Genomic DNA, 19,950 nt, shown 5'->3' on the forward strand with positions numbered 1-19,950 from the left:
ATATTATAGTCCAAAAGCCAGTGCTCTTAAGTATCATAATATTTATTGCACTTAGGGTTAGTTTCTGACGAGAGAACTGTTCAGCGGTAGTACAGGCACGAAATTATATACACACATTCAATTATGATGGCCCCTTCTAATGACTGCTATAACCAAGACTATTTAGTCCAAGAATATAGACACGATGAATGTATCAAATTGTGGTATACAGGGCTTTTGTGGAACTCAAAGTGCGGGGCATCACTGTCCGTACCGCTATCAATTTAGGCTAGATCATTTTAGTCTAGAGCTAAGAGCTATACTCTTCGGTACTGACCAAGTCTATGTTGTTTTAAGTATGGTCAAGTCACAAGTAGGTCTAATTATTGTATTTTAATTGGACATAGAAATATGGCAAGCTATTAGGTACTACTAATTCATTTTGACCGTACAATTAAGAAATGCTATTAGTAAGGACTTATAAATCGTTAAAAAAATACAGTAAAATTTTGTTTCCGATGAAAGCTAATCATTATTGATAGGCATTCATTTTGTTTTTAAAAATAGATAACGAATATATTATCATTATCATTTATATACAAAATTTTGTTCTTTTTTTTTTAAATGAACCATCCATTTTTGATTTGGCCGTAGGTATTAAAATTTCTAAGACTTAATCATAGAAAAGTGGAATTAAAAGCTGAGAGAATCAAACTCATGAACTTCAACAAATAATATCATTGTGGTACAATTGATTTTGACAAGCATGTAAGAAGGCTCGAGTCTCGATTACGAAGCATCTGGAATCGAGACCATTTAATTTGGATAAACCCGTATACATACACGCGCCCAGATACACAAAAGGTGTAGAAAAACAGCTTCTAAACATTCAATTATACACTAGGAATTCATATTTTTTGTTTATTATTTAATTTTATTCGAGACTAAAATTCAAGTTATTCTTGCAAAGCATTTTATTTGAGAATACAATTAGTTTATTTTTTATGATAATTATTTAAAAAAATTAGTTGAGGTAATAGATTCCTCACATTTTAAAGATTTTAGATGATAAAATATCTAAAAATATGTAGTTTAGTACGGCGCGAGTTGTTATAGTGGACGCGCGTGACTCACTCCGCTCGACTCGTTATCGTGTTTTTATTTACGCATTAAGTAATTATAAAAAACTAAACTAAACAATCGAATTAATAAAAACAGGGTAACTCCTGGCAACGGGAGACCCGTTATATTATTATGAATTGTACCCCAACTTCCCAAAAAACCGTACACAGCTACTACCGGCACCGAACACTACAACTTATGCGAATGTGACCTTTTGATATTTCCCCAAGAAAGATCAAGCCATTACATTAGATTCAATCTATGGAATAACACTCAGGGAGTACCTTATTGCGTTATCGGCTATTATACCAGTGGTATCTATACGATTTATATCCCGTATCCGTATCGAATGCACGAATATGCATATATCTAGATAAAAAAACAGCTAACAAGCTTATCGAAGAAAAGAAAAAAAACATTATTAATCAAAATATTCTGGAAATGAAACCGTTAATTACTAGAAACAAAAGAGTAGTTTTATCAAACGTTTGCCCCATCATACCAAATTATATTATAGAACAAAATTTAAAGAATTAAAAATTAAGATTATGTCTCCGATAACATTATGAAAATAGGTGTTTCAGATCCAGGATTCTCTCATATACTAAGTTTTAGAAGACAATTATATATTAGCCCAGATGGTTACTCACGCCTCCCAGAATCATTCCATTTAACCTGTGAAGACACAAACTACTGGATATATGTGTCTACCAATGTTTTACCTGTAACTGAATCACTTAGCTAAAAATTGATCCCAAAATCTATTAAGCTCCCAAACCCCTCACCAAGATATTGGAAATCAAATCTCCGAAGATAGAAGTCCAATATTCGATAGAAATTATGACGTAAGATCAGATCACGGCCGACTAGAAGAAGAAGTTACACAACCACTACAAAAAAATCCCAAAGGAATTAAACGGATCTATTCACCAATCATCAGTGATTCTTTAAATATTGATGTAATAAAACCAAAAGGAAATGATTCTGATATAATAAAACTTGAAACTGATGAAACAAATAGTAATGTTTCATTTGAAAATGGAAAAGCAAAAACAAAGACGAGGAAAAATTGAAGAAAACAGATCCTAGAACTAAAGAGAAACTTTGGAAAGACTTTGAAGATAGTATGTTACAATTAAAGAAAGATTCAACATTCCCTATTAATTTAGACCAATTTATTAGTTTATTGGATAATTCTAGAGGGTAACAAAATATAAAAGAATTAGTATATTCATATACAGATAATATCAGTATAATACATTTTTCTAGTGTGGACTTTTTGCAATGGAATGTTAATGGCTACTTTAGAAGATTAGAAAAATTGATGATGAAATACAATATTTTAATTTATAGTAAAATTGTTACAAAAAGCTGCAAAGTTGAAGTTGAAGCAGGGGTAAAAAAGTTACTTTTCACCCCTGTTATTAACAAATATCACTGTTTTTTTAATAATAAACAATGTTTGGTATGTTGCAAAACGCTGCAATTTTTAATAGATGTTACAAAAGGCTATAAACATGATAATTGCTGTTATAAACATGATAGTTAGCAGCGTAACACTAATTTTTTTAACAATGGTAATAACAAAAAACGCTTTTCACCCCTTTTCAACCCTTTCCCTTCAACCCAGGACGCTGCAAAATCACACGGCAAGTTATTTTACCTTACTAAACAAACCCACAAAATTTCGCCGAGTTACGAATTTGTTAGGGATTTTGGGCTTTATTGACTGGACTACTATCCTAACCTGGAAATCCAATTTATAATTACTAAAGTAACATCTTCTGATGCGAAATATGAACTCCAACCTAATTTACCACAACCTCTAAGAATTAGAATAACCAAATATTTAAAGGAAATAAAACTTGAGACCCCTCCAACGATTAGACCATGGGATAAACTTGAATTCCCCATTAATCTAGAAATAGCCAGTCATTTGAAAGATAAGACTCCTCAATATGTATATAGAAGCTTATATTATGAGATTAACAATAGATATACATACTGTAAAGTTTTCTATAAGGATGGGTCAGTTATAAATGGCAGATCAGGATGTGCAGTTGTATCTGGTGATATGTGCTATCGATATCGACTTAGGAATTTTTATTCGATTTTTAGTTGTGAAGCAACAGCTAGGAATAGTTAAAGCATTAGAATTAATTCACAACTAATCTAATTCTAAGAAATTTATAATTTATTCTGACTCGAAATCATTACAAAGGCATTGCAAAGCAAAAATTATAAAAATCCGCTTATTACGGATATAAAACAAAAAATGATTGATCCTCTGTATGATAATTACATATTCGAAATTATATGGATTCCAAGTCATCAAGGAATAATTGGTAATGAAAAAGCTGATAGTGAAGCTAGAAAAGCAACTAATGAAAAAGATGTTTGTAATACAATCAAATCAGCTCCAGTTGAAATTAAAATGTACATCAAACAAAATAAAAATAGCATGGGATCAGTACTGGAAGTTAGACAATACATCTACATTAAGCATTATAAGAAATTCAATTTTTGACAAAGCCCCTACTTCATTCAGCTGTAGAAGGGAATAAGTTATAATCACTTGACTGCGTATTGGACACACATCCACTTAATAACAAAAACCAACAAAAATAAATGTAAATGTGGACTTGACCTGACATTTTCCCATCTTTTAGTCGATTGTACGGCTTACAAAACTGAAAAAAGAATATTTAATGTACCTAAAATTTTGAAAGAATGTTTAAATAAAGTAGGATATTCTGAAACATTTTTTTTTTAATTATTTAATGTTTATAATTGAATATAAGAATTGTTATATAGCTGTGGTCGCTAATTACCACAGATGTTAAAAAGCGACCTAAAATAAATAAATTAAAAATATATATATATATATATATAGTTTAATTTACTGTAGCTTTTAATTTAAATAGTCTATATTTAATATTTTATTTATTCGTCGTAGAAGGAAAATTTTAATATTTATATAAATTAAAAGAAGGTCGTCACTTTGGATTTTTCGTTTTACCCGCGGATTCCTAATAAAAAAATATATATCTACGAAAACGAACAGTTTTCGTATTTAAACGATTTCCCTTTGACTATGAAGTCACGGATTAATTTTATTGTTATAAAAGTAACAGATTTTTAAAATCAACTGTCAAATTATTACACGCTACAAAATGGCGAGCACAGCTTTATCTTTGTACGATAATTTATATCATTATATTGAAAACCCAGTCGGTAAGTAGCTTAACATATTTTATCAATTTTTGTCACAATTTGTCACATAGTATGTTCTATAATATACATATATTATACACACTATGTCATGGAAGAGTGAGTCCCAACCTTAATATTAATATGCTATGTATACTATGATAAAAACTGAATTTTTCGATTTAGATCTTTATTTCAATTTTAAAAAATGTAATATTTTAAGCGCTTAAAAATTAAAAACCCATTGAAATTAGTATAATCATGACTTTAATAGTAAAAATATACAACGATAAATCATCAAATTTGCCGTTTGACGTACATTCATTTTCGTTAACGTTAATTAAAAGTATTTACTTATAGAATTCAACTTGAATTATGTAAGTAAATTAACAAAAAATAAGTTTGTTAACGCTACCGGAAATTTGCATTTGCTTTTGATTTTGTATTCGCTTTTGTTGATTCACTTTAATTATCGGCGCGCTTCATAAATCTTTTGTTTTTAATTTGAGATTTACGGCTTCCACTACTTCAAACCAAAAAAATTAAATATAAAGATGAGTCGCTTACATTTTTGCAAAAAAGTTAGGCGGATAAACAAATGAGTGATCTTCCTTATACATTGGCACTGTAAGAAATAAAGTGGTAGAGCCAAGCTACACCAACACCAGTAGCTCAAAAGGGCCAGGCTCGAACCGGGTAATTACCACGCTCTCACAGAATACCGTCGTGAAATAGCAGCATATTAGTGCTGCTGTGTTTCGTCAGGTGAGTGAGAGTTCCGGATGCCCATAAATGGGGTTTGGTATAGGTGGTTGTGTTATATTAGACAGCCGTTTGGGCTCGCAAGTTATCGATGCATTGTGTCAATTGTCCTGGAGGTCAGCGGGATCCGAAGAAACGGTGCTCCGCTAGCCGCCCGTGGTTTGTAGGGGGCCCAACTAGCGTGCTAGCCCCACGTGAACGGCTGCCCCGCCGGCCACGCATAATCCCGGAGTTGCTCCATCGTGCCGGTTGGCGACCGGATGGAGAGGACCCGATGGCGACTCCCGGGGGTGTTCGGGCGTCCCCGCGCTCTCCAAACAAGTTCCCCATCAGTGTATTATTCCTTGCGGGCTGCTTGACTCCTGGTGTGGTACTTTTTCCCAACTTCTTTCCCCTTCCCCTATTCACTCTAACTATGAAAAGAATCAAAAAGAAAAGTAAGTTTAACCAGCGGTTGCACTTCCTCTTCCTTAAAGTGCATTTCTCTAATATCCGAGGATTGCACTCAAATCTCAATGATGTCCATCACCATCTCGAGACTGAGAGACCTCACTTACTCTTTCTAACGGAGACGCAGATCTGTAATCCGTCCGATCTAACATACCTGCACTATCCAGGGTATATCCTGGAGACGCAATTTCGTGCCCATGCAGGCGTGTGCGTATACATCAGGGACGTGATCTGCTGTCAGCGTCTTCGTAACTTGGAGGTTCTTGACCTTTCTGTTTTGTGGGTTCTTGTGAATACTGGCCTTGGTCAAATAATTTACGCCAGTGTCTACCGTTCGCATAGCGGGGACCAGGAGACGACTAGGCTTTTTAACCATCTAAATGAAGCTGCAGATTCGGTCCATCGACGCTTTCCATCTGCTCAGTTGGTGTTTCTTGGGGACGTAAAGAGTGGCTGTACCCGTATAATGATACTGACCACGCTGGAAGAGAGATCTACAAATTTGCAATATCTTGTGGCCTCTCTCAGCTCGTCCACGCACCCACTCGTATTCCTGACGTCGTGGGCCACACTGCGTATTGCCTGGACCTTCTGCTGATAACCGATCCTGACAGATATTCGGTTTATGTTCACCACCATTCGGGACATCGGATCATTGTATGGTGAAATCTGTGTCGCACTACTCGCCTCCTGACACTAGTCCTAAAGGCACTAGGCGAGTGTGGCGATACAAGTCAGCAGATTGAGATGAGATGTGTCACTTTTTCGCCTCTTATCCTTGGAGGCAGGTATGTTTTTCTTCTAGAGATCCATCGTGCTGCGCAGATGCTGTCTCGAGTGTTATTTATCAAGCTATGGAGTATTTTATTCGTTTTGCTGAAGTATTCCTTGAGACCAAAGCTCGCCCGTGGTTTAATGCTGAATGCCTCTTAACTGAAAAGCGTAAGCATGAAGCCTATTTGTCCTGGGCTGACGCTCGTAAAAACAAAGCCTTGGATGTCCAGGCAAAGAAGAAAACATACAACGTAGCAACCACATTGGCCGTATAGGGGGAAAATTAGCTTCTTTTCCCTCAGGGAGCAAAGCTTTCTGGAGCCTCGCCAAGTCGGTTGAGAAAAACTTCTGTCGCTCTTCGCTGCCTCCTCTGCACAAACCTGACGGATACCTGGCCCACAGCGCTATGGAGAAGGCAAATTTATTTGTCAATCTCTTCGCAGAATATTCTCGTCTGGACAGCAACGGTAAGTGTCCACCTCAGTTACCTCTGTTTGGCCCTAAAATGAGCGCCGTTAAAATCCCCCATAAAGAGGTACTTAAATGTTTGCTGAACCTGGATGTTAATAAGGCCAGTGGTCCTGATGGCATTCCAGCAGTGGTACTGAAGTGTTGTGCACCCGAGTTGTCTCCTATTCTGACTCGTCTATACCAACTCTCTCTAGAAACTGGTAAAGTTCCGAGATCCTGGAAGCTTGCTAATGTTCAGCCTACTCCTAAAAAAGGAAGCCGTGCAGACTCAGCCAATTACAGACCTGTCGCGATCACCTCTATAATCTGTAAGATTATGGAGCGTATTTTAAATAATCGTCTCTTGACATATCTTGAAGCAAACGAGCTCCTTAGTGATAACAAATATGGTTTTCGCAGGGGACGCTTGACCGGAGATATGCTAATATATGCCACCCACCTTTGGAGCGAGGCCTTGGAGGGTCACGGTGAAGCAATAGCCGTTTCATTAAACATCTCAAAGGCCTTTGACCGGGTCTGGCACGAGGCACTACTTAGTAAGCTTCCAGCATACGGCATACCTACTGAGCTCTGCGACTGGATATGTGACTTCCTGAGGGAACTGTCGATTCGAATTGTCTTGGATGGCTGCTCTTCCGATCTAATGGCAATCAATGCCTCAGGGATCTGTTCTCTCTGCGACCTTGTTTCTGTTGCACATAAATGATCTTTTAAAACCCGGTATTATTAGCTACGCCGATGACAGCACCGTAATTGAGAGGTACGTGTCCAACTCGCGAGCTAGTCCAGAGGAAATACGGTCCTTGAGAGAGTCCATGATTGAACGGGTGAATGTGACATTGTAGTGGGTGTCCGATTGGGGTGACGCCAATCTTGTCCAGTTCAACCCTTCCAAAATACAGGCGTCTTTTCTCCGCGAAAAAAAGTAGCTTCGATTTAACACCCACTTTCGAAAGTGTATCCTTACCGATTACTAACCATCTAGGGCTTCTAGGTATTACCACCACCTCTAACCTCAACTTTGGCCAACAAATTGAGTCTATGGCACAAGCGGCGTCCAAGAAATTATCAATTCTTTCAAAGGTCCGGCGGTACTTCAGCTCTGAACAGCTGCTTAATCTTTACACAGCCCAAGTTCAATCCCGCATGGAGCACTGCAGTCATCTCTTAGACGGTGCAGCCAAATATCATCTGGAAGCTTTGGACTCAGTTGACCATAAAGCCCGTAGGTTAATTAACAATGAAAAGCTCTCAAATAGCAGACTACACACCCTTGAGCATCGTCGTCGAGTTGCCAGCTTATTGGTTTTTTGTAGGATACACTTCGGAGAGTGCTCGAAGGCTCTTTTCGACTGGTTGACCATTCCTTTATCGGACTACTAGGCGCAGGCAAAAGTTTCATCCATACGTTGTTGACATACCCAAAATTCGAACTAAACGATTTGACAGCTCGTTTTTGGTGAGAGTCGCCAAAATTTAGAACGACCTGCCTGGGTCTATTTTTGCTGATGAGTTGAACTCTGGAGCCTTTAAGAGTAGAGTGAACAGGTTTCTTTTGGATGGGCGTGCACCACCTTCGTCTACATCTACACTTTCCATCAGGTGAGACAAACGCCTATTCCATTACAACGATAAAAAAAAAAAAGAAAATCCTTACGTTACCAATGTGTCACCAACCTTGGGAGCTAAGATATTATATTATCTCTTGTGCATGTAGTTTTAAGTATTGCTTTTTGGCGAAACAATACCTGAAGTGGGTGGTACCCAGACGGATTTACATAGAGCCCTATCAACAAGTCATATTCATCGAAGTCGCTTTTACAATACTAAATATTATTGTGATCCGATTTGAAGAGTGAATAAATCACAAGGGAAACATTTCAGTACCTAAGGTTGGTGGTGCATTGCTAAAGTAAGGAATTCTTAAAAAATGTTACGGCACCAATGTCTATGGGCACTGATTTTAACATCAGCTGGCTCATTTAACTGGTCGCCTACATGACATAAAAAAAATAATAATAATCATAGCTACGACATAAGCCGTTTTAAAATCCATAAAATTAATATTAACGACAACCGAACTTTTCACATTTTAGAGGATAAACTAATAGGAAATGATTTGGTGGAATTGAATTACCAAAATATAATTAAAAAATAAGTGAGCCTTACCGGTAGTCCTATTTAATTTTTGTATCATTTGACATTAAACCTTAATAGTGAACAATATTAGCATTATATCCTCTCGGAAAATGGGTTGGATCATAAACGTTCAACTCTTACCTCTTACTTCGTACCACGCATGCTCAAATCAAATAACGCGCGCTTTTGATTTCCTGTTACACACTTCCGTCCTATTACAATAAATTACCGCCACTGATTTTAGGGAAGTAATAAAACATAATAATAAATTGAAATTGAATCGAATTAATAAATAAAAACAATTATGTACCCTACACATTTAATGGAAGTTTTGATGAGATACGTAAATACGCAATATTTAATTTATTAAGATTTTATACCTATGTCATTTTCTTGCGTATTTATTTTTATTACTAGGCGATTTTGGTTCATGTTCTTTTTTCATGAAGATATTATTATATTAAGTAGGAAAAAATCTTCTTATCAGATGGAATGGAATCTGTTCCCGTTAGAGAAAAACAGTTATAGGGCTTATCCGAAGTAATAATGTACAATTTCTTGTATTTTTTAGAGATCGTGTTTTAGGAACACACGGGTATTTTTTAAGTTTTCGTTAATTTTCAAGTCGTTTAATCTTATTAACCTTATACACCATTATTAATTTACATTTGTGTAGTCTTTTACTAAAGACTCTAATCACTTGTTGTTCATAATATATCATGTATAGAACGCGCCGGTAAATTAGATTTGAATAGTACGTACGTTTTGATTTTGGTTTTTGGTTCACAATGGAAACAGATTCAAATCAAACCTCACTGGAAACAGCAGCAGCCTTCACCGTAAGTGATAGAATAATATGTATTCCTTTGCGTCAAATTGAATAGAGAAAAAGCTCGGAAGTGGGTACCAAATGATCTCACTGAATGAAAACAACAAAATCATGAATCTTGCGCATTGAAGCTTGTTTCGACTATTCTGTACCGGGACTCACTTGTAATGGATAATTGATCCCGTGTGACATTCTAAACCGTACTTAGCCTTAATAAGTTCGGCAGCTAAACCACTGAGTCAGAAGCAACAAGAAGCTTCTTATGAGAATATAGTGGACCTGTGCTGGCATTTTTCAATACAGCTTCTTGAGACCTGGCATAACGATTGCTATCAATTAACCGAGACTTCTCAATTGCTCTACTCCCCTGCCTCGAAACGATAACGTAAGTCCAGTGACACTCTGCAAAAAGGATCATCGCTAAATAACAGAAGTTACGACTGAAAACTTCAGCCACCCATAGTACACACCAGGTCTTGGTCTTGGTCCAAGTTAATTTGGATAGTTATCCAATAAATATAAAATAAACTGTTACATGGCTACGAGAAAGGTATCAGTCGAACACTCACGGACCTTCTTTTGTTTCTAACCCAGATATAAATATTGGGCAACGGGGTTAGCAAATTATTACAGCTCAGTTAGCTGAACAGGAAACATCTCAACATTAAGATAGCAATCAGCCTGTTATGTGTGTTTCTCTCGTGCGTTAACGTATCGCATACATATATGTTTGTGCGTATATTTGACCGCTATATATAGATATAAAAAGACGATAAATATATATAGATTTATATTCTTAATCATAATTTATTTAATTTAAATATTTCATAATTTGATAATGTTTTTGTTTTTTATTATCAATAAATGATATGTTTCTTTTTTACTAGATTCAATTTCATCATTGTATTATATTGTGATCAATACTAATATAATTCTTAATCTCGTCCATTTGCAAGCATAAAATTAAATATATGTATTTTTTTTAATTTCAGTTCCTGAAATCAAAGATTATTTCATGACTGGTAGCCCGCAGAAACTTATCATATTACTAGTATGCTATCTGTTCTTCTCCTTACGTCTGGGCCCCTGGTATATGAAAGATAGGAAACCATATCAATTAAGGAACGTCATCAAAATATACAACATATTTCAAATTCTCGTCAGTCTCTATTTATTTTATGAGGTATATAAAGATTTATGTAGAACTTACTTATATAACAATTTAAGGTCAATGGCAATTAAGTAACATTAAGCTGTAATTTTAATTATTATAGACAACATTGTTATCTTATAGCCTTTGCAATTTCTGTCCAATATATTATATAACAATAATTACTTCAAAATATATGTACAAATTACATTAATTTTTTTTTTCTTGATACAATTTATATTTTTATATGCGATATTTTAAAGAAACTTCGCTCCAAATGAGTTTTATTTCACATCTAACAGTAGTTTTATTACCTATTAAAATAATATACCTCCATTAATATATACACATTTTATTGTTACAGGGAACGATTTACTTATTTTTCACAGATTTCAATTTTACCTGCCAAGGTATAGGTGATTTAAATTCACCGTCCACATCAAGGGTGATTATTCAACATTTTCATTATACATATATTAAATAAAATTATGATATGTGTGAATGGGATTTATAATTTTGGATCTGAGTTTTTATGCCTAAAGCCATGACACTAATTTGGCTCTAGACTTTAAGTCTAGAGACGAGTCAAGCTCAGGAAATCTATAGCCGCAAAAAAGAGACATAATCATAAATAAACATTTTTAATGATATGGATCTTCTTATTTGATCGATTGATTGATTTTTGCTTTGAAGTGTTACGGTGGAAAATTACTATAAGACTAGAGGGTCACCCGCGATACTTCAAAATTTGTTTAAGGAATTTTTAAACCAATGCCACATTTTGTTTTGATTTCATTTCATTGTAAACTGCAAGTCACTCACCTAAATTGCGCGAAAAAATGATGAAAACATTTACATTAAATTCTTAATATAAAATTATTTCAGTTAGAATGTTAGATTAATATTATTTTCATTAGTACAGTTAGAATGTTAGATTAATATCAAATATTATCATTAGTTCAATTGGAAATTTTCTTAAACAACCGTACCGTAGTACTCTCTAAACGGCCAGTAACGTTTTTCCGAAATTAATGTTGATAGTTTTTTTTTCTTATGTTCAAATGTATTTAGAATATTAATTACCCTTTATATTATTTCAGATAGCAAAAGCAGTGTGGTTATATTACATTGTGAAATTAATCGATCTCATGGACACGGTATTTTTCGTGCTTCGAAAATCAGACAGACAAATTACGTCACTTCACGTCCATCATCACACACTGATGCCGATTGCTACATGGGTCGGTGTAACATTCATGCCAGGTATAAAAATATTATATTAATTATATTATACGACTACTGTAATTATTGTATAGTTAGTTACATGTTTAATAATTTGTGCTCTACTGCTTTATCTATAGATGCATTCCACAGGGATCGATTTTAAGTCCTTTTCTGATTAAATTATATATTAATGGCCTACATTTTTACGTTAAAGGTATTTGTGATATTGTATTTTATATTATTTACAAAAATAATATGTATACCCTTAATAAAATTTTAATAAAAGGAGTGATAAACATTGGATAGACATATAAAAGTAGAGGAAAACTTGTAGCATTAATTTTACGCCACAGCAAAGTGAATCTATCCTTCTTTGGGCAAGGTAATAAAATTCCTCAAATACGTTTAGTTTTGCTATTTAATAAATTAAAATCACATGCTGAAAAACTGATTAATTAATTCTTCTATTGCGGTAAAATTTTAATTCTGGACTAGTAAGTACCATGTATATTTAAATTAAATTCAATCATGTAAAATGAAAATTCAAATGTTCTTGACTTTTTAAATTATATATATTTTTTGGTTCAGGTTATAATTATGTTATACCTACTTACTTTGAAAAAAAAACACTTACTCAAACACATGGTTCAGAATCTGCAGACTATATAAGTTTGCTACTAGACAATCGTGGTATATATTTATAACATAAAAATTGATACACGATTGATATCCTGTTTTGTACTATAAAATTGTAACACACAAAATGCGCTTTTGTATCTTTTTGTTATATTATTAAATTAAATGTATGCAAATGCAGGTTTCAAATTTAGATTCTAATCGAAAAATCATCAAGAAAATCATCAGTTACTCGTTTAGTGCTTGTGTTTAACACTTTGAGCTAATCTTGCGCGTATTGTTGCTTATGATTTATTTTTGGAATGTTTTTCGTTAAGCTTAGTATAGTTTTGTTTTCGTTAAGCTTAGTATAGTGTTATTTAGCAAGATAGTCGCAACTCAATTTAATTAGTATTGGACTTGGTTCCTTATTTTTAATATTCCTAATTCTTAATATTAATTATTCACTTTTTTATCTTTACAGGAGGTCAGGGTGTCATCATAGGATATATCAATTCTCTGGTGCATGCTGTTATGTATACTTACTACCTACTCTCCGGTCTAGGAGATGAGTACAAGAAATTTCTCTGGTGGAAGAAATATTTAACTATGCTACAATTGGTAAATCAATTATAATATTAATTTGTTAATTTGAGTACATTAAAGTAGTTATGTACTAATTTAAACCGCATTGGATTAACGTACTGGAGAAAGTTTCCTTAACATTCTCCTCAAAAAAAGAACATGCTTATGTCCAGGAGTTTAATTGCTTTTTCCAATTTAACTTTTAATATTATTCATAAGAAAAAATGATATCATTTATCGACATTTTTTATTTATTTCAGGTACAGTTCACAATCATTGGGATTCACAGTGTCAATAGTTTATTTTACCCATGCTCCTACCCTGTTATACTAAAATTACTTACTATATTCTATGCAATTCTGTTCCTAAATATGTTTGGAAATTTTTACTATAACAACTATATAAAGAGCAAGAACGATAAAGATATAAAAAATGTATCCATGGGAATAAGCAAGGCTAACAATAAAACGCATTAACAAGTAATTAAGCTATTTTTTTTTTACATTAACAGCCTGTAAATTTCCCACTGCTGGGCTAAGGCCTCCTCTCCCTTTGAGGAGAAGGTTTCGAGCACATTCCACCACGCTGCTCCAATGCGAGTTGATGGAATATACATGTGGCAGAATTTCGTTGAAATTAGACACATGCTGGTTTCCTCCGCCGAGCACGAGATGCACATAAAATTCAGTGGTGCCTGCGTGGGTTTGAACCCGAAATCATCGGTTAAGATGCACGCGTTCTAACCATGGGCCATCTCGGCTATGTATGGTTTTAATTAAAATAATACATATTTTGGAGCATTTTTATTTCAAAATAGCTAGACGTTTTGACATTATTCCTACGACACTTGCCTCCAGTTTCAAAAACTGTAATCGAAGTCAGATTAACTAATTCAACATTAATCTTTTTTTTTTATAGTAAACAATCAATGATGCCAATGTAACCAATCAGCGTTCAGTATTTATTCTGATTAAGAAATCTGTCAAAGATATTTCTTCAGGTCTGGCACAAGGCACTTCAATCGAAATTTCTTTCTTCTCGAGTTCCTGCTGTGCAATTGTGTCAGGTTTTTCAAGCCAGTTTTTTCAAGGGGGCGTAGATGTAAATCGCTGACAACGGTTTTAGTTTGTGGTAGTTTTTTTTTTTTTTTTTAATTAATATCTGTTTTCAGATTGCACCTTAATTCGTTATAATCGAATTTTTCCCCTACTCTACCACCAATTTTGAAAAAGCTTAAACAGAATATGATCTAAGCAGCATTTTAAAATCATTACATAATATAAAACAAAGTCGCTTACCGCTGTCTGTCCCTATGTATGCTTAGATCTTTAAAATTACACAACGGATTTTGATGCGGTGTTTTTTAATAGTTTGTTTGATTCAAGAGGAAAGTTTATATGTATTATACACGCACAGTATAGTGGAGAAACAATAATAATTTTAGAGGTTTCTGAAGGTATGTCGTAAATAAATACATTTTTGCGCTTACGTTGTAAACGCTAGCTGAACCCTACGAGATAGATGAAAAATTATTTTGATCTATCTCATATACTGCAGTACATTAGTACTGCAGTATTGTGCACCTTAAAAAGTTCTACAAAAAGTCCATGATAGTATATGTCTATCTCTTAGGCATTAGATAACCCATAATAACCATTTTTTATCCTTTACTTTTTACGAGTAATAATGGCATATTTTCGAAGCGATTTTAAGCAATACAAGTAATAATCCTTATCTAATTAAGTACCTTAAATCAATCAATTAATCAGATCAATGTGGCCTTTTACAGCATGTAATTTAAATGAATATTTTCGAAGATATTACAGATCTTAAACGAGTCTAATGACTGAAAAACTGTTTGATAAATGAATCGAAATATTTTTTGTTATTTCCTTAATTTAATTAGATGTATAGTATAGAGGTGATAAAAGTATATTGAGAAGGTCAATGAAAGTGAGGTAAGAAATATCAATAGACGAATGCAACAATCTTATTGAAAGGTTGAACAATAGACAATCCTTGTTATAGCGATGAAAACGATATGAGACTACCGTACAATATTGTGAACGACGACAACACTTTAATCCCCCCTGGGAACTCTAGGTGGAGGTCGGTGGAGGTGGAGCAAGTCAGAGCTCTATCACATCAAGCTTTGATGATGAAGTAGGTGGGAGGAGGATCTGAGGCATCTTTCAGCAGGCATGGCGATAGTGGAGGCGCTCTGCTCCACTTGAGTCGCTGGGTAATAGTCGCGGTGCGCTTAAGTTACTGCTGACGCTGTTGCTTACCGGAACAGCCGTGTCCAGTATCGGTCTAACAGCTAGCAGCAGCTTTCTCCACTAAGCATATATATATATATTTATGTTAGTATTTATGTGAGTAAATTGTTAATAAAAAATATCTTATGATTTTGTGCGTTCTACAATAAATGATGCATGAACATGTCACTAGAAAGCACATAATTTTGATTTTAAAATACACACTTTGTTTTGAGTACACATACACACATAAATATTTCACTCATTAGAACAGTTAGTAGTCATTCCCGAAAATAAATTCACAACAACAACACCGATATTCATATTCATTATACAATTAAAATGTATTGAGTCTTTGTCCTACACTTGTGTGTATTTTGACGAAATACAATGACTATTTTTTCCATGATTTTAAATAAAAAAAATTAATTATACGAGGAAATAGATTCCGTACATTAAACAAAATTGAATGTATTTATTACATATTTAAGATTATTTGTAGAATACTATAATAGGATAGGTTGGCTAAATCATACAAATCTGTGTATATGTGCACTGGAAGCGGCGCTGTACAGTGTACGCCAGCAAGCTCTTCAGGCACGTGATGGGATCGAGGGAGTGTTATCACGACGGTTAAGGTGGTCATAGGTACCCGACCACCACCATCGTCAGGCAGCACTAGTCGGAGGAGGAAGCAATGTCAATATGAACGGAGAATTCAGCTTCCTTCAGGCCAATCTCAACCACTGCGCCAGGGCTCAGGACCTACTGCTGCAGTTCATGGCGGAGTGGAGGATCGAGCTGGCTGTGGTCTGCGAGCCATCTTACGTTCCTCCCTTATCTCATTGGGTAGGGAACGAAGCCTAGCTGAGTTCGAGGTCTATCTAGACTCGGTCAGAGCTGCGGTGGCCAGACAGTCGCTAAACTAAACGCGAAGTCGCGTGCCTGGGGTAACCCTGCCACGAATCTGTGAGGGAGGGCCGTACAAGTGAGGGCCCTGCTCTCCAACCTGTTTCTTCTCAATAAGGGGCAGGTTCACACCTGCGTGCGCCAACGGGTGGTGGACGTATCATTCACCACCCTTGTAGCGGCTGGCAGAGTGCAGAACTGGAGAGTAGAGGAGGAGGTAGAGACTCTATTGGATCATTATTACAACCAATTTGAGATCTCCATCTCTTGCAGGTCGACGGAATCCCAGAGGGTGCTGACCACGCTGCCGAGGTGGTCTATTGGCCAGTTGGACCAATAGCTGGTCAAGGAGGCCACCATCTTGCAGCGGTGAGGCCCCGAAGAGAAGAGGGAGGGCGCCAGCGCAGAAGAGCTGGCAGGTCGCATGCCCGAGTCCATGAAGGAGGTCTGCGATGCGGCTATACCTCGGACAAGGTACAGGGTTCCGCGCCAGCACCTTTACTAGTGGTCACCCGAAATCACCGACCTTCGGCGACGTGATGCCAGGCGCGGAATGCCAACGTCCGCTGGTTAGGGAACTCTTCCCCCATCCAGGCGTGCACGTCCCTTCACAAATGGCCCCAATCGAAGACGCAGTGGCTCCACCACTGATCATGGAGCGGGTGATGGAGATAGCTCTCGACCGCTTGAGGGCCAAAAACACGGCGCCGGCCCCAGACAGGGTTCCAGGGCGTGTTCTGTACGATGCTCTGAAATACCTAGGTACAGAAAGGTCATCCCTCCTTCCACGGGAGCTGTTCAACGAATGTCCATGCAGCGGGCAGTTTCCGAAGCCTTGGAAGTAGGGCTTCCTTCGGCAAATGGATTCCCCTTCGGCATACAGGCCAATAGTGCTGTTGAACGAGACAGCCATACTTTTAAAAAAATCCTCGCAGCCCGTCTTATTTAACACCTCAAGGAGGACCGGGAGGTCCGCTGGGTAGAGGTGAATGGGAAGCTAGTCCAGCGTCGGGCAGGCTGTGGCGTTCCACAGGGTTCGGTTCTCGGCCCAATCTTGTGAAACGTCGGTTTCGATTGGCTCTTGACAACTCCCGTCCTTCCCGGGATGAGGGTGCTCTGTTACGCGGACGACACCCTCGTCATGGGAATAGGGAGGAACTTTCAAGATTCAGCCTGGCCGAAGTCGGATCGGCTCGGGGATCAAATAGAAATGCTGGGCTGAAGGGTCTCCATAAAGGAATCGGAGGCTCTCCTTTTCCACGGTCCACGAAGAGGACTACCTCGAGAGGCTAGTAAGGTCGATGGCGATGTACGGTGCCCCGATTTGGATAGACACCCTCACCGCTGTCAATCGGCCCCTCTTGTGGAATCCGCAGAGGGTCATAGGCAGAGAGTACCGTACTGTGTCGTGGACTGCGGCGACACTTCCCGCGAGCGGTCCACCTTGGGAATTCCAAGCTAAAGTGCTTACAGAGGTGTACCGGTTCAGGTCGGGTGCGAGGTACAGCGCCAGTTGACACGGTCTACCACACCCTGACTGAGTGTGCTGCATGGGGGCCCCAAAGGCATTCCCTAGCGGCGACTAGGGGTGGAAACCTCTCGCTGCCGGGCATCATCAACGCTATGCGAGGCATGCTGGTCGGAAATGCGCTCCTTCTGCGAAAACATTCATGTCGAAGAAGACTGGGGACGAGGAAACAACGTTATGCCAACCTTCTCCTCCCGCCTCAATAGGGGCCGCAGGGACTAGGGGAGTTTTGCGAAAGCAATCCTGTGACGCCCGCCAAAAAGACCGGGTACCGCTGGTTTTTTAGGTGGTATAGATGGTTTAGTTGGTATAGTGTTTAGTATACTGTTCGTTATAGGCGTCCTGGGTACCGGCAAGTCCAACATACCCCCCTCTTGTGGGGGAAACGCGTAATGCGTTTTTCAAGCGAGAAAAACAAAAAAAGGTTGGCTAAATGATCGGTATATTGTAATCAATGAGATTTAAACATTCACCTGATTGGTGCATTTTTATATCGTAATCTAACTTTATCTATGTATATCTAAAAATAATATTAAGCTACTTTGTAGCTTATGTCCGTCTTGAAACTATAAATGTTAATTAAAGTTGCATATCAATAGAATTTGCAGGTTTTGAATGAAACCGAATAAAAAAAAAACAAATGTACCACAATGAATATTTTACGATTGTCTTAAAAATGCTGTCTTTCATTTATTTTTTTAAATACTCATAGTCTTTTTATATATTAATAGCGTAAGCCGATTCTGTCCCAGTGATTATGGAAAGATAGCTGCACGTAGAAGATCGGTTATGGTCTTATTTGTGCAGAAAATTAAAGAGAATTATTGATTGTATTTTACTAAATAGTTGCGATTTAACAAATAATAAATTTTAGAGAGCAGAAATTATTGGCCGGGTAGAGAGCGGCGCTACAGAGACATCGTCAGTTGACCATGAAAATAAATCGAAACAAAGCCTGTCATAGGTTTCCAAATTCCTTTAAATCTGTTGAATACCGATCGACTCACTAGTATTATTTTAATCTGTGATGAAAATTAATGCAAAATAAAATATATGTAGATACTAAGATTACAGAGTAGATTCATCTTCGAATCACGATTTCTCGCATCGGTGTGCGATCGCAAACTATGATTCCAGTAACGCCGTTAACAATAATTGCATTGTATCCGCGCACGTGTTCTTCAGCTGGACTTTTATCAGAATTAATGCGTGATTGCCACTTTGCAATTCGTGCATGTGTGATTTAAAGAATTTCAATGATTCATTGTGCTTTTCAATAGAGCCGCCGAGTTCGCCGACGATGCGCCTGTCATTAGGCGAATTGAGATTATTGTGCTTCCACATGATTGATGTTCTCACTGCCCGTGAAGTAGATTTGTAAAAATATATGTGGTTAGTTTGGTATTGGCAGCAAAGGGATTACTTTGTGGTACGCTTGGATTTTAAATGTTGAATTGAATTAGCCAGAGTATTGTAAACTTTTTCTGTTTCTGCAAACGAAGTCATTTGAAGGCATGATTTGAATGTGCGAAGAGATTTCAGGGACAGATTTAAATCGTGATCCATGCTGATCAGCAAGTCGTTCATTAGTTCTGGTGAAGTCTCAATTTCTTGTAGTTGCACTTTCCCTGATGCACAACACATCCTGGCTTACTCATGTTTGAATTTAAGTGCATGACAGGAGGGACATTCTTTGTCCATAGCACCAGCATAGTACAGTTAAATACGAACCGTGACAATTTCATTCGTCGTTGTCGTTGTTAATTTCATTTGGCTCGTGCCTCTTGTAATTGAGGTGCACGCAAGTTGGATATGCTCACACACACATTTTCATTATCTTATTGGATTTGTTCGTCTATTTTTGGTGGTAGGGCTCTGTGCTAACCCACTCATTAGATATTCTACCGCCAAACAACAGTACTTAATATTGTTTTGTTCCATTTTG

The 19,950-nt window shown here is 36.8% G+C and overlaps 1 protein-coding gene across 1 annotated transcript; it reads left to right on the top strand.

Moving 5' to 3' along the window:
* The first annotated feature begins 4,233 nt into the window (after positions 1–4,233).
* LOC113393356 (very long chain fatty acid elongase AAEL008004-like) lies at positions 4,234–13,786 on the top strand. Its single transcript, XM_026630202.2, has 6 exons — positions 4,234–4,335; positions 10,729–10,919; positions 11,251–11,331; positions 11,987–12,149; positions 13,210–13,346; positions 13,571–13,786. Exons 1-6 carry the CDS (start codon positions 4,275–4,277, stop codon positions 13,784–13,786), a joined length of 849 nt encoding a protein of 282 aa, XP_026485987.2. The 5' UTR covers positions 4,234–4,274.
* The last annotated feature ends 6,164 nt before the right edge of the window (positions 13,787–19,950 follow it).

This window comes from Vanessa tameamea, chromosome 6 (genome assembly GCF_037043105.1).
Source record: "Vanessa tameamea isolate UH-Manoa-2023 chromosome 6, ilVanTame1 primary haplotype, whole genome shotgun sequence".
Taxonomy (NCBI): Eukaryota; Metazoa; Arthropoda; class Insecta; order Lepidoptera; family Nymphalidae; genus Vanessa; species Vanessa tameamea.